The sequence below is a fragment of the Cricetulus griseus genome, chromosome 2 (assembly GCF_003668045.3).
Source record: "Cricetulus griseus strain 17A/GY chromosome 2, alternate assembly CriGri-PICRH-1.0, whole genome shotgun sequence".
Classification (NCBI taxonomy): Eukaryota; Metazoa; Chordata; class Mammalia; order Rodentia; family Cricetidae; genus Cricetulus; species Cricetulus griseus.
This window is the reverse complement of record NC_048595.1, coordinates 249,071,606-249,085,617: the sequence shown is the minus strand read 5'-3', so window position 1 is coordinate 249,085,617 and position 14,012 is coordinate 249,071,606. Positions and strand designations below refer to the sequence as shown.

Here is a 14,012-nt window from a genome sequence, read left to right as displayed (position 1 = left end):
GTGTGTGTGTGTGTGTGGTGTGTGGGTGTGTGTATGTGTGTGTGTGTGTGTGTGTGTGTGTGTGTGTCTGTCGCTGTTCTGGAGATGAAACCCAGAGCCTCAAGTGAGAGCTCAGTCCCTGACCACTCTTGAAAAACAGGACAAGTGAAAAGATTTATGTGACTTTAGCGGGGGTGACTTCTTCATAACTGAGCTCAGAGAATACTGAATATGTGTTAAGGGCACCACACTTGCCCCGGGTTTCACAGCTTCAGGGTTGTTGCCCTCATCCACCCACACTCATCAGCAACTCCATCATACAGGGGAAGAGTTTCTGCCTGCAATCTTTCTGTTCCCTTCCCTAGCTGAAACTTTTCTGCCACACTTTTTCAGTTGTCCACATTTGGCTAATATTTCACAAATACTTTCTAAGCCATCCATTCTAAGGGGGCTAAATGCTGGCATGCTTTATTGCCTAGTTGCCCCTTCAGTAAGCTTACAGGAACTGCATCTTTTATTGCTGTGTGGCCTTTGTTTTTTTCAGCACAGCATCACCCGCATGTATATGTCGTACAACAACATAGGATATTACTGTGTGGCTGATGTCCTTAGGAATGACTGATAAGTTTTGGGTTCATTTATCCCCTTTGTATATGCTTCTTGTATTACATCTTTTGGTTCTCTTAGTAGATTATTAGTTTGAACAACTAATTCTAGATTTTTCTTCCAAAAATCTAAAACCCAAAGTGTTCCATTTCAGCAGATTCCACAGTTGGTAGTGCACTTACAGCAGGGGTCCAGTAATGTTCTAATTAATCCTAGTTGTTATCATCTATAAAATATTGCTTTTTGGTGTAGATAATTTCATGAACCTATCAGAGAATGTATTAAAGGTTTCTAAATTTATTAGAAGTTTATAGATCTTATGTTTTCTGGAAAGAACAAAAACCCCAGGAGAAGTTTTATATAACTGCTCTTCAAGTCTAGACCAGTGGTTCTAAAATGGGACTCATATACCCCATCAACTATGAGAAGAAACATTTAGATTGTCTATATCTTTATGATTTCTATTTTATATAACATATAACATATAGCTTAGAGCACAAGACATGGACTTTTTGTTGTTGTTGTTAAAATAGGATTTTAAGCTCAGATACTACTGTTGATATGTAGGATATGATTTTAAGTAGAGATCTAAATAATGACAAGAACTGTTGTTCTGTTACCTAAGGTTAGTTTCTGTTATTTAACAATAAGAATCAATTTGAGCGTGGAGAGATGGCTCCAGGACCTATGTTGGGTTCCCAGCAGCCATGTCAGGATGCTGCTCACCACTGCCTATAACTCCAGGTCCAGGTGATCCAACAGTCTCTTATGGCCTCCTCGGGTACCTGCCTCACATATACATACCCGATCACACTCACTTTCAGAAATTGAGAACATTTGTTTTAATTGTGTGTCCAGCATGTTCCTGTGTGTCTTACTTTCCTATTGTTTTGAAGAGACACCATGACCCAGGAAATAGAGTTCCTTGAGGCTTATTGTTCCAGAGTTCATTATCATGATGGTGGGGAGCATGGCAGCAGATATGGTGGCAGTAGCTGAGACTTTACAACCTGATCCACAGGCAGGAGGCACAGAGAGCTAACTGGGAGTTGCAATTGCTCCTCAAGTGACCACCAGTGACACACCTCCTCCAGTGAGGCCCCAGCCCCTAATCCTTCCCAAACAGTTCCACCAAGTGGGATCAAGCATTCAAATATTTGAATTTAGGGGCACCATTGTCATTAAAACTACTACCCCACACTGTAAACCTGTCTTCAAATGCACAGCATGGGCACAGTTCATGCCTTTTCAGGATTCAAAGTCTGGTTGGAAAGAAAATTGAAGAATGAAATAGAAGATGACACAGGTCATGCGAGAGTGCACTGAGAGATCTAGCAGTGTGATTTTCTTTGTGGAAAATTGCTAAAGTATGATGTGTGTGGCATAATACACAGTCATATATCCCAAGAATACATTCAACTCCCTTTTATGTTGAAATGTTTTCTTGATTACCAGGTCAGTTCTTATGCAATTAGTTATCTCCTGGTTACTGGTGTTGACTGGATTAAACATAGTTTAATCCTGTTATTCAACATAGTACCTGCCAATTCCCTGAATGGCACTCTCATAGTTTCTTTAAATGATGAGAGAGAGTGACACAGTAGTCCTGATGGGAAAGTAAAGTTTTTTCCACAGCATGCTTTTGGGAACAGTGGTAATATAGAAAAGTAATTGAAGATTATGTTTTTATGTTAGGATTGTCATGACAATGTGCCATAAATAGGGTGGCTTTAAACAACAGCAATAGGGGCTCGGTGTTAAGAGCACTTGCAGCTCTTGCAGGAGAACCCAGGTTCAAGTCCCAGCACCCACGTGGAAGCTCACAACTCTAATTCCAATTCTAGGAGATCAAATACTTCTGGCCTCTGAGGACACCTGGCACACATGTGGTGCACATGAATACATGCAGGCAAAACATTTAGTACACATAAAGTAAAATATCTTAAAAAACATAGAAACATGTTTTCCCACAGTTCTGAAGGCAGATGGCCCCCAATCTGCTTATCAGCAAAGATACATTCCCTCTGTAGATGGGTCCCTCCTTGCCTCTTCTACATCTGGTCACTTGCTGGCAGCACTTGCCATTTTGTGGCTTACAGCCACATACTCTAAGCTCTGCCTCTGTCTTTACCTAGCATTCTCTCCCTGTGTATCAATGCATGGTCATTTATAAGAAAGCCATTGCACTGATTAGGACTTCACTAATTAGTTAAGACTAATTGCATCTTCAGTGATCCACTTTCCAAATACAGCCCCTGTACGAGAGACTGGAGATTTTGAGTTCAATCTGTGGTTTTGGGGTGATTCTATTCAAACTGTAACATCAAGGTATATACAAGTCTTCAGATGAATATCCCAAACTGCACAAGGTGTCAGCAGATGTCTTCTTAGTAAATGTTCTATATTCATGCAAATTGGATATGGGCTAAAAGACAACTTCAAGAAAAGAACAAGTCTTTGCTGCTTGTGTCATTTGGCTACTTCTCTTTGTGGGTTCTGATCCCCAGGAGTGGCTAGAGCTCCCTCTAAACACAGTTAATATTCTTTGCGAGTTTTGGTCTTTCTGATGAAACTCCATATGTGGGTCAGGCTGTTCCTGAAGGCATATTGGGCTTCGGGCTCTAGAAAAACTTCACAACAACTTCCAAACCTCAGTGGCTTTAGACTCACAAGTATTTATGTCACGATGGCAAGCCTGCAGGTTGACTGCAGTTTGGCTGCTCTCTACTGAGTCTGGCAGGGCTGAGGTCCAGGTCTGTTCCATATGTCCTTTATCTTTGTCCTCCAAGCTGAAGAAGGAACAGCAGCCACCCCAAGCTGGCTCATCAGGTATAGAGTGGTGACTTGCCAGACGCAGTAGTGCTCTGTGTCAGAATAAGGAACGTTATTAGTTTAGTCTGCAGGTCAAACATCACGTGACATGGGGATGGGAAAGTACCCTCTTGTATGCTGGTTAATGTTGCTTGTCTATTTAGCAAAATATGCAACTGTATGGGAAGGAAGTCTCAATGGGGGATTGGCCTGTGCTCCATTTAATTGAATTGGGAAGACACACTCTGTATGTGGGCAGCACCATTTTAAGGGTCAGGCCCTGGACTGAATGAAAAGGAGGAACTCATCTATTCTGTGCTCCTGGACTACGGCTGCAATATGGCCATCTGCCTCATGTCACTTCCTGGAAATGGACTGCCACCTAGAACTGTGAGCCAAAGCAAACTTCTTCCTTGAGTTCTGTGTCAAGAATAGTTTATCACAGCAACAGGGAAAAAATAGCCCTGTACTAATATAAACAGTGGGTACTGTGTAGCAAGCATGTGATAGGGCGGGAGGGGAGTACATAACAGAACAATCCAGTCTGTCATAGAGAATTTTACATAGGACTTTACAGAGACCTTTTATATGGAGCAACTTAATAAACCTTTGAAAAGAAAAGGTATTCCCCAAAGACTCGTTTCTTGACCCAGATTCTTGGAAAATTATAGCTTTAAAAAAAATGTTTTTTTCCCCCAAAAGGTCAGAGTGCTTCACAATACTCGTTCAATTTCAGACTGTGCTCATTTCTTCTCCTATGGATAATAGCTTGTTGGGCTATTTTGTGCTGGCTTGCTTGTGACAGGATGGCTGACACAGAACACATTCTGTATCCTGAGCTTCGTTAAGAGACCATCTTCCCGCCGCACCTTCCAGAGTGCTGTGATTACAGGCGTGCACACTACATATGTCCTTTGTTATGCTTTGCTCCATGGAACCCAGGTGCTGAGCTCCCCAACCTACAATTTGTGTCCCCCAAAGCAAAGTGCACATCTCATCACCTGCAGCTGGGTGAGCTGTGCTGCTCCCTGGAGAGTGCACTGACGATGGGATGTTTCCATACAGGAAGAAGCTGTCTGCAGTGTGTCTAACACTGTAACACTTCACACAGGCTCACATGAGTGATTGTTTAAAGAAGCACCCTGCCTCTTGTGGAACTATGGAGAGCAATATGGCCTGACCCTCCCCTGCCTCCTCCTCTTCTTTTTTCTTTTACTGAAATTAGATTTTTTTCATACATTATGTTGATTTTGGTATCCCCTTCCTCTGCTCTTCCCAGCTTTCCCCACCTTCCCTCCTATTCTGATCCACACCCTTTCTAGCTCTCTTTAGAAAACAAACAGACATCCAAGGGATATTAAAAGATAAATCAAAACTGAAAAAATTGCAACATGCCAAAACAACTGATCAAGAAAAAGAAGCAAAGAAAAAGCACCAGAAATGCCTACAGATGCAGAGACACACACATTCACATACTCAGGAATCCAATAAAAACCCCTAACTTGTAACCATATTATATATGCAAAGGACCTGTAAGGTAGGAAAGCAAACAAACCCATATGCAAACAAACAGAACCCACCCTGACGTAACATTATGAAACAAAGAACCTCCAAAACCACCTTTGAGTTCATTTTGTTCATTGGCCATCTACTCCTGGGCAGGGACGCTACCCTTAAGATGGTGTGTTTTTCCAGTGAGAGTCCCTGGGTGAAAAATGCTTATTCATTTTCAAGTTGTTTTCAATCGGAAATAGCTGCTGGATTAGGGATTAGGACACTGCTATGCTTCCTTTCAGTTCTAGGACTCTAATTGGCACAGACTCATGCAGACCCTGTGATAAGACACTGAGTTCAAGTGTGGTCCAGCCCTGTTGTGTCTAAGACCTTGATTCCTTTTGCTGTCCTTCATTCCCTCTGGCTCCTATATTCTTTCTGCCTCCTCTTGCACAGGGTTTCCTGAACCCTGAGGGGAGGAAGGATTTGATGAAATCAAGGGCTAAGTATTCCAAGGTCTCTCACTCTGCATGTTGTCTGGCTGTGGGTCTCTGTATTCCCATCTGCTATATGAGGAAGCTTCTCTGATGATTGATCAAGACACCAATCTGTGAATATAACAATGTCTTTAGGAGTCATTTTGTTGCTGCATTCCTTTAGCAGAACAGTAGTATTTGGTTTCCCCCTAGGACCATGGTCTATATAGTCTCAGGTTCTTGGCTATCCAAGCAGTGCTGGGTATGGGTTCTATCTCATGGAGTTGTCCATAAGTTAAATCAAGTATTGGTTGGTTACTCCCACAAGCTTTGTGCCACTATTGCACCAGCCTATCTCATAGGTCATTTCTTTAGATAGAATGATTTGTTGCTGGGTTGGTGTTTACTTTTCTCCTTTGGTAGATTGGCACCAGCTTGACTTCTCCTTGTTCAGTGAGTTGTGCAGTCGTTGTCTTCAGCAATGGAGCGTTACTGTCAGTTTGTGGAGAGCCACTTGGATTGTTTGGGGGTTCTCCTGGGACCCCTTTGGTCAACTTCACCTGTTTCTTGCCGGCATCTCTCCAGTAATGGGGGTACGTATACTCCACTTTAGAGTAGTTGACCCCCTTTTACATACAGCTGAGATTTTTCCTTATTTCTAAAATTGCAACCAAAGAGGTTCATCACCCTTCTAAAGGGCTGATTAAAAAAAAAAAAAGTCTGAATTTTTATTCAAGTCTGTGGTAAATTTACTTGAAAGGATGGGACCTAAGCAAGAATGCTCAATTTCCCTAGTGACATCCTCCCTGCAGGTAGAGGCCTGAGACCAGCTTCTAACTCCAAGGCAGGTTAGTCACTCAGCTAGCCTGTTCCTGGAGCAGTGGTGAATTTGGTGATTCCCTTATGCATCTAATCATGAAAATAGCCATCTACACACCTGCTTTGTGTTTCTCCATCTTGTTCATTGGCAGATGGAGAGAAACTGACCAAATGTCTTTTTGGTGCTTCCTTCACCTTTCCATGATAGGGTTTTCATAAACAAAAGAGGAAAATTAGGCCAGTGCATTTGGTTATGCCAGTATCCTTTAAACATCGCCGTCTCCTAACATTGCGCTCCAGCCAGACCAGACTGCTCAGGATTCTCCAAGCACCACTGGTTCCCTGACATCCTACTTGTACATCTGCATTCTATCCAACCTATTCTGCATTCACCTCCTGGATCCAGCTCCTCTGTCAGCCAGCACTGACATCACCTAGGACTGTCTCTGACACCTTTCCTCTTCCAGGCAGTCAGCTGCTCCCTCTGTGCTCTGCACATCTTTGCATCTGCCAACACCAGAGCATGCATTTTTCATCTTTAATGGGTGATGAGCCACGGCCTCTTGCCCTTCCTGAGCTGCCAGGCTGCTAAGGGCTGCCCTCCCTCTGTATATCTGCTGCAGGATATCTGGTCTGCAGGAGATGTTTCAACTGGAATCCACTCTGTGCTTCTGCTGAGTGAGTGGCTTCCTGAGGACGTGCTGAATCTTGGGGTCGCTGGTTCCTTCTCAGAATTATCTCTTAAGCTGTCCTTGAGATCTTTGCAATGCCCTCTAGTGCATAGTTTACACAATTATCTTTCTAAGTTTCGTTGAAACTAAACTCATTTTCACTTTAATCACTCCAGATTCCTGGTTTTTGTCTTGGAGAAACTTCCTATGAATTTCCTCTTCTTAGAACTTGTAAAATAACCAGGATCTCTATTTATAGTATGTAGTACTTTTGGTGGGTTTTTCCCTCTATTTATTAAGAGCACACTGAAACTCGTTTGTTTAATTCAGGTTTTCCAAGGAAGTGAAACTGAACTAGAATTGAGTCTACCATTTATTCTATCCAAATATCCAGGTGCATTTCTTTAGAGACAATGCCCTCAACAGATTTCTAACCTTTCTTTGTTTATTAATCTGCTTCATGCGTAGCCCTTGGGTCTTTATGGACACTACTTCTGTTTTGTTCTTGCTGTTTTTTTGTGTGTGGTTACACATTTGTTTATTTGAGGTGTTGCCTCCTGACTTGTTCTATGTCTTTTTTCCTAGATTTGTTTTGTTAAGAAAAGTATTCAAATTTCTGACAGAGGTTAATATTGAATTTTGAATATCCTTCCTCTGTTTAAATGGGGCTCTGAGTGACAATGAACACCTGTCATGTTTTGCTACGTGTAATTTTCTGGAAGGAAATGTTTATATAAAAGCTACATTTGGTTGATTCTAAAGTGGCCAGACTCAGTATAACAAGGTCCCAGCACATGTTCCTGGTATTATTTCATTTGTATACTAGGAAACATGTTGTTGGGGAAACAGCTGATGGGCTTTAGGGTTTGTCCTGACTGGTTATACCTGCCTGCTCAAGGCTCTACGGTGTGTCAGGTGTGAGTTCAGAACCCTTGCAGCGCTATGCAGTAGGTGAGTCCAGAACCCTTGCAGCACTGTGCAGTCCAAACCGACTTCCTGATATAGGGAGTCTCCACCAGTTCTACTCTTGAATTCTGTCAGTGGTACTACAGTCTCACACAGAGGACACTATACTAGTTATATAAAAAACAATGCCTTGTCTGTATCATAGTGAGAGGAGGGTGTTCTATGTTTTTGAAAATGAACTGAATTTAGACTTACACTGGCCATTCTGGTTGAAAATCACAAAAAAGGAAAAGAAAAGAAAAGAAGCATTTAGATGAAAGATTTTTCTTGCATTCCCCCAGAAGACACTTTTAGGTCTACAATGCCCCATAAATACAGGAGACTTTGGTCTGGAGAGTATTGACGTGAGAAAATGCCAACATTAAATGAATGAAGAGCTTTTAAGAAGCCCATTATAACCACTTACCCGGGAAAATGTAGTTCCCATTAGAGACTGAGTTAGGAGCTTTGGTTCCTTACTGAAGCATGAAGGCTGCTGTGGGACGCTCTCTGCAAATCATTTTCGTAGCGTCCACTGCCCACCACTTCCTGGTTAATCTGCTGCCTGGCTGAAATGAGAGCATCTGTCTCCTTTAAAGAATCATCTTAGGATTCACAGACTTGAAAACAAAAATTAGCATATTTAATTCATCTAATAGATTGGGGGGAGGAGGCTTGGGCTTGATTAGTTCTAAACAGAACAGTAGCTCCAGGTATCGTTCTCCCATTGTTTATTCTTTCCCTCGTTTGTCTATTTTTATCAATATTTTCCTTCTAGAATCAATTATTAGCTTCTGGCCAAGCTTTCAATATAAAACATTTTCCAATTAGTTATGACTTCATTTTTATTCATGAGGCGAAATCTAATAAACAGAGACCATTACATATTCGTGCCATGTGGAAAGGAACTTTAAAATAAGCCATGTGACCCAGGGAGGATGGAGAGCCTAGGATTTGAGTCTGTTCAAGACTCTGAAGGAAGCTGGAAGGATTCTACATCACACATCAAAGTTCATATATATATATATATATATATATATATATATATATATATCAAATATTTAAAGCTTACCTTATGTTGAGTTTTTATCACCAACTCTGGATTAATTTGACCTCTTAAATAACATTTTCTACCAATTGTAATACCATATACTTGGGAAAGTTAAAGGAAGTGTTGACCAAGGTGCTGTTTGGCCTGAAGGCAGCTTCACACAGTCTGTGATGCAATGCCCTGAGATAACAGATAACAGGTGAACTACATTCCTCAAGAGGAGAGGAAAGAGCATACCAGGAAAGGTATGTGCCAGATCTGCTCAGAGAAGGAAGCAACCTCGGGCTTGGGAAAGGAGTGAAGAGAAGGGTCTATTTGAGGAGTTCAAACCATAGTGTGGGATGGAGCTAACCAGAGTTGGAAGTTCATCTTCCATCCTTGCCACCCAAATTCTTCGATGAACATAAATTACCACAGCTCACTGTAGTTTGGCTTCCATGCCTACTGCTCTTTGAACTCAGTTCTGGTTGATAAGGCCAGCTACGTTTGTCTTGATAGCATGGTTTTTGCTGCAACACTGGCTGTTGTAGATCCCATACTACATTGTCTCTGATTGCTTATGACTCCAAAGTTTATTACAAGACACCCAAGTATACCAAATGGAATCTAAATTCCTGTTCAGTGCTATTGAGTAAGGGAAAGTAATTGACATCTCACCCTGCCTCACACACCTCTAGACAGTAAGGATTTCTCAGTGAAGTGGTTATAAGGAGTAATAAAGTAGGTGATGGGCTGAAGTAAATGACTTGGCATTCGACATGAGGATTGATTCCCTTTTCCCACTCCTGCACTTCTGCTTAGGTATTCCCTCCTCGTAGGGTTCCTCATTTCTCTTTACCTATTGCAGTGCTATATTATATGGTATAGTAAAATACCCTGGATGCTTTATCATCAAAATAGAACCATTTCTATTCCAAATCCTAAGGGTTATTTTTTTTTGGCAGCTCAAAGTTGCTACCACACATTGGTTATTGCTCACGTTTGTTTTCCCCACTGGATGAATTTTTTATTTTTAATTTATTGTTATATTTTTGAGGCACAGCCCACGCCAAGCTTCCAGGGTGATCTCATCATGCTATTTTTTCTTTGTTTTCCTTTTCATTTCTTTTCTCCTAATGATAACCATATGCTGCAAATTCCCTATTCTTTTTTCCTCCAGTTCTTATTACCCTCCTGTGCTTTCCTTGTAACCAAATTAACCAATGACTAGAGAATGTCTCCAGCTGACCACCCACAGGCCCTTGGAAGCCACACATAATCAAAATTGATCTCAGTCTCCTTATACACCACCCTCCCACAGTGTGCCCTCTTCTGGTAGCTCTCCTGTCACAGTCCCACCTGGTCCCAGGAGCAGAAACATGGACCTCGTTCATTCCTTCTCCTGTGCTGCCTATATTTAACAGACTGCCAAATCTCAATTCATCTGCCTCCTAAGCATCCCTCAAATTCATTCTCCTTTCTGTACCAATTACTGTTACCTAGTTTTGAGCCTTCTCCTCTTAACCAATTTTAACCCAAAGGTCTTTCTCACAAATCTACGGTCTTCATTCTTCCAAGTCTGCCACACTGCCTCACAAAAGAGTCCCTTGGTGACTTCCTTTCATGTGTATCAGGGATAGGAACAATTGGTGTTCTGTTGAACAGTCACTGAACTTTTTGCCCATGGCATACCTGCTGCAAATGCAGTCCCTGGTTTTGGTGTGCTCACATAGTAATGACTAGCAAGTACCTCAAAGAGTGGGGAGCACGGGATGCCTAGCTAAGATGGTGCATGGCTCCTTAGCATGGCAGACAAGCTCTTTCCTTCATGACCCTTATCCTTCCCAAGCCTTTCTCTTCAGCACCCCCCCCCCCCCCCGCTGTTGTGCTGCACACTTGGCACTGGAACAGCAGGGAGCTCTTCTGCTCTCTTGTTTTGGTTCAAGATGAACCACTTTCCTATATCTGTGTTGGGAAGCCCACACTCATGCGGGCATCCTTACTATGTGAGATGAGGGTATCAGAAGACCTATCTGAGGCTGAGTGGGTTTTTTTTTTTTTATGTTGAGGGTTTTAGGATTCAAAGAGATGAGTGAGCAGTCTTGTAGAATGCTTGCGTTTGATTCCTTGGATTCCGAGAACCCACATAAGGCAGCTCACAACTGCCAGTAATTCCAGCTCCAGGGGAATCTGAGGCCTCTGGCTTCTGAAAGTACCTGCCCTTCTGTGCATATACCCATATGCATAATTAAAAATAATTTAGCCTTAAAACATTAAGGCTTTTAATTGACAAAAAAATGCTTGTTTATCATGCCCTACATGACATTTTGAGATATGTATGTTTTGGGATGCTGCTTTTGAGTGTTTTTTTTTTTTTTTTTTTTTTTTTTTTTTTTTTTTTTTCCTATAGTCTCCTGTGGCACCTGTGTCCCCTCTGAAACAGTAGATGTCTCATAGTATTGTAATTCTGTGTCTGCCTTACAAAAGGCAGTGGATTCCATTAGATCAAATCTAATACCTCATTTAGCTTGAACTTCAATATGTACCATAGTGCCTTCCCTATAATGTATATTGGGTATGAAACTGAATTGAACTGAAATACATACATAAACAATTTTGTTTTATAAACGTGCTTTGCCTTCTTTAAATTTAAGTTTGATTAATGAACATGGTGGGACTGGGTAAGTTTGAAAGCTCTGTAGGGAATTCACTTGCCGACGCTGGTAGTGAGTGGACATTGAGAGTTCTGAGCAGAGGAATAGCATGATGAAAGTGGTATTTAGAGAAGATTGCTCTAGAAACAAGCTTAGTGGGTGGGGTTGGGCTGCAGAAGGACTGAGCCAGTGCTGGGAGTCACAGCTTTCCAAGTCGTTTCCTGAGCTCTGTGCTTTCATTCCCGCATCTGCTCAAGTGGGGTGTTCTTGCTGGCATATTCCTGTCGACAAAAAAGAATGCTGACATCATCATCATTATATTTGGTTTTTTTGAGACAGGGTAGTTTCTCTGTGTAACAGTCTTGGCTGTCCTGGAACTAGCTCTGTAGACCAGGCTGGCCTAGAACTCACAGAGACCCACCTGCCTCTACCTCCCGAGTGCCGGGATTAAATGTGTGTAACACCACCACCCGGCTAGCATTATTTTTACTTTTGAGCAAACCACATTTCTGTAATATACCCAAGTGAGCCACCTGCATACTTACCTGTGAGAATGATTTATCATGAAGTACTAGGAAAGAGAGATTCTGTGACCAGTATTTAAAAGCTGAGTAAGTGCATTGTGCAGCCCCCCCCCCCCGCGCCCCAGTCTTCTGGTCCGTGGAAGTTTTCATTTTGGAATATGGTTAATTATGCAGAAAGCATTTCAGTTTGGTTTGCCATTGCTAGCCTGCTTTGTGGCTGACCATTCTCATGTTGGTGTTGTGGTTTGCCTCACTCGCAACCCATTTGCATTTTGTGCTTGACTCATGTGACTAATTCCTGGTTAAAGTTTATCTTTCATTTGTTTTGGAGCATGTAACTCTACTCTGCTTTATTCTGCGTATTATTAGCCATTGTAAACGTCTCGACTTAGAGTTGCTTGATTTATTTATTTATTTTTCAATTGCAGGACTATGACTCACTGATCAAAAAGGACGCTTCCAACTACTTTGCACTTTTGGTTGTGTATTATGGATACTAAGGAGGAGAAGAAGGAACAGAAGGAACGGAAACAGAGTTATTTTGCTCGGTAAGCATTTATTTTGCAAAAATTATATCAGAGCTTTAAGACAGTAACACTTGAGAGGACCTTGACGTTGAAATTACTTGGCACTTTGTGTTCTGTGAGATTGTTAAGCAGGAGAGTGGGTGACCAAAAAGTTAAATATCCTCCATTTTGTCCTTTGTAAACTTAGAATCCCATCTCTATGTTAATGGTTTTCTGAGGCTCCAGCCCCTCATAGGATATAGCAGTCCAACCTGTGAGTTGCTTGAAATTCTGATTTAGTAGCTTCCCTGGAGTTTTAATTCTAGGTGCTTAGCTCCTGCTGGCCAGAAACTTAATTGACTGGGCACTAATTTAAAATCTGATGCACTTAAAACTTTACAGAGAATCAGGACGAAGAAGCATGTATTTTGTAGGTGGAATGGGTGAGATGATGCCATTAGAGTCCGAGTCTTATGGCCTCAGCTCCTCTAATGTATGTGCACTTTATGATAGAGTATCTGGTAGCTAGCTACAGGTTCAAGCCACTGTTTGCCTGGCATTGGTGTCTGCTTGTTACAGGTTCAAGCCACTGTTTGCCTGGCATTGGTGTCTGCTTGTTACAGGTTCAAGCCACTGTTTGGCTGTCACTCACTAACCATAATTAAGTGATCAGTGATGTTGTTGATCTCAGAGAGAGACTAGTTTTCAAGTCATCATGCTCTTAAGTTGGTTTGCTTAAGAACTGAATTTAGCCTCATGGTATCCCCAACCCGCAATCTATGCTTAGAAAGATTCATTTCCATTTTCTAAATAGACGACTTAGAACTAAAACCAAAATAGTTTTTGGTCAATGACTTTATCCAGAAATTAAGCTATGTTTTAGACTTTTAAGGGAAAAGGGCACTAGGTTGATGACTTACTGTGTGTGAGTGCTTTAGTGTATATTGTCAAAGTAAGTCCTGGACGTGGGTTATTTTAGTTCTGTTTAACAAGCAAGGTAAGTAAGAATCAGAAAATGCTGTGTTCATTTCACGCAGCATGAGGGTCAGTATTCAAGCACAGGGCTATCTCTAAAGGATGTGCCCCAGTTACAGTAACAAATCCCAAATCAGGCACTTGGGAAAGCAGGAGCTGAAGTATTTATTGTAGCAGAATGTTTCCTGCTTTTGGGACTAGAGAGAGTAACAGCATAGGGGAAGGAAGAAATCAGCCTTGTAATGGATGAGCCATTAGAAAAATAGTACACTTAGGGTAAGAACTATATAACTGTTTTAATACAATTATCTATTTCCTTGTAGATATATGTAATGTTAGAGAAATCCTGTATTCTGCATTCACTTCCTCCTTAGTAGTAACATGTTGTACTAGGAAGCTGACATTCTTATGGGATGCCACCCTCTGTTTAGTTTACCAGAATTACGTGTGTGTGTGTGTGTGTGTGTGTGTGTGTGTGTGTGTGTGTGTGTTCGTGTGTGCCCTCGAGTGTGTTCATATTTA

The 14,012-nt window shown here is 41.6% G+C and overlaps 1 protein-coding gene across 4 annotated transcripts in view; it reads left to right on the top strand.

The window, feature by feature from the left end:
• Ncoa7 (nuclear receptor coactivator 7) overlaps positions 1 to 14,012 on the top strand; it is a 144,066-nt gene that overhangs the window by 9,029 nt on the left and 121,025 nt on the right. For all 4 annotated transcript variants that reach the window (XM_027398425.2, XM_027398427.2, XM_027398426.2 and 1 more), the window contains exon 2: positions 12,438 to 12,557. In XM_027398425.2, the coding sequence (XP_027254226.1) occupies positions 12,499 to 12,557 (59 nt within the window). In that variant the 5' untranslated portion in view covers positions 12,438 to 12,498. The remainder of the gene's footprint in view (positions 1 to 12,437; positions 12,558 to 14,012) is intronic.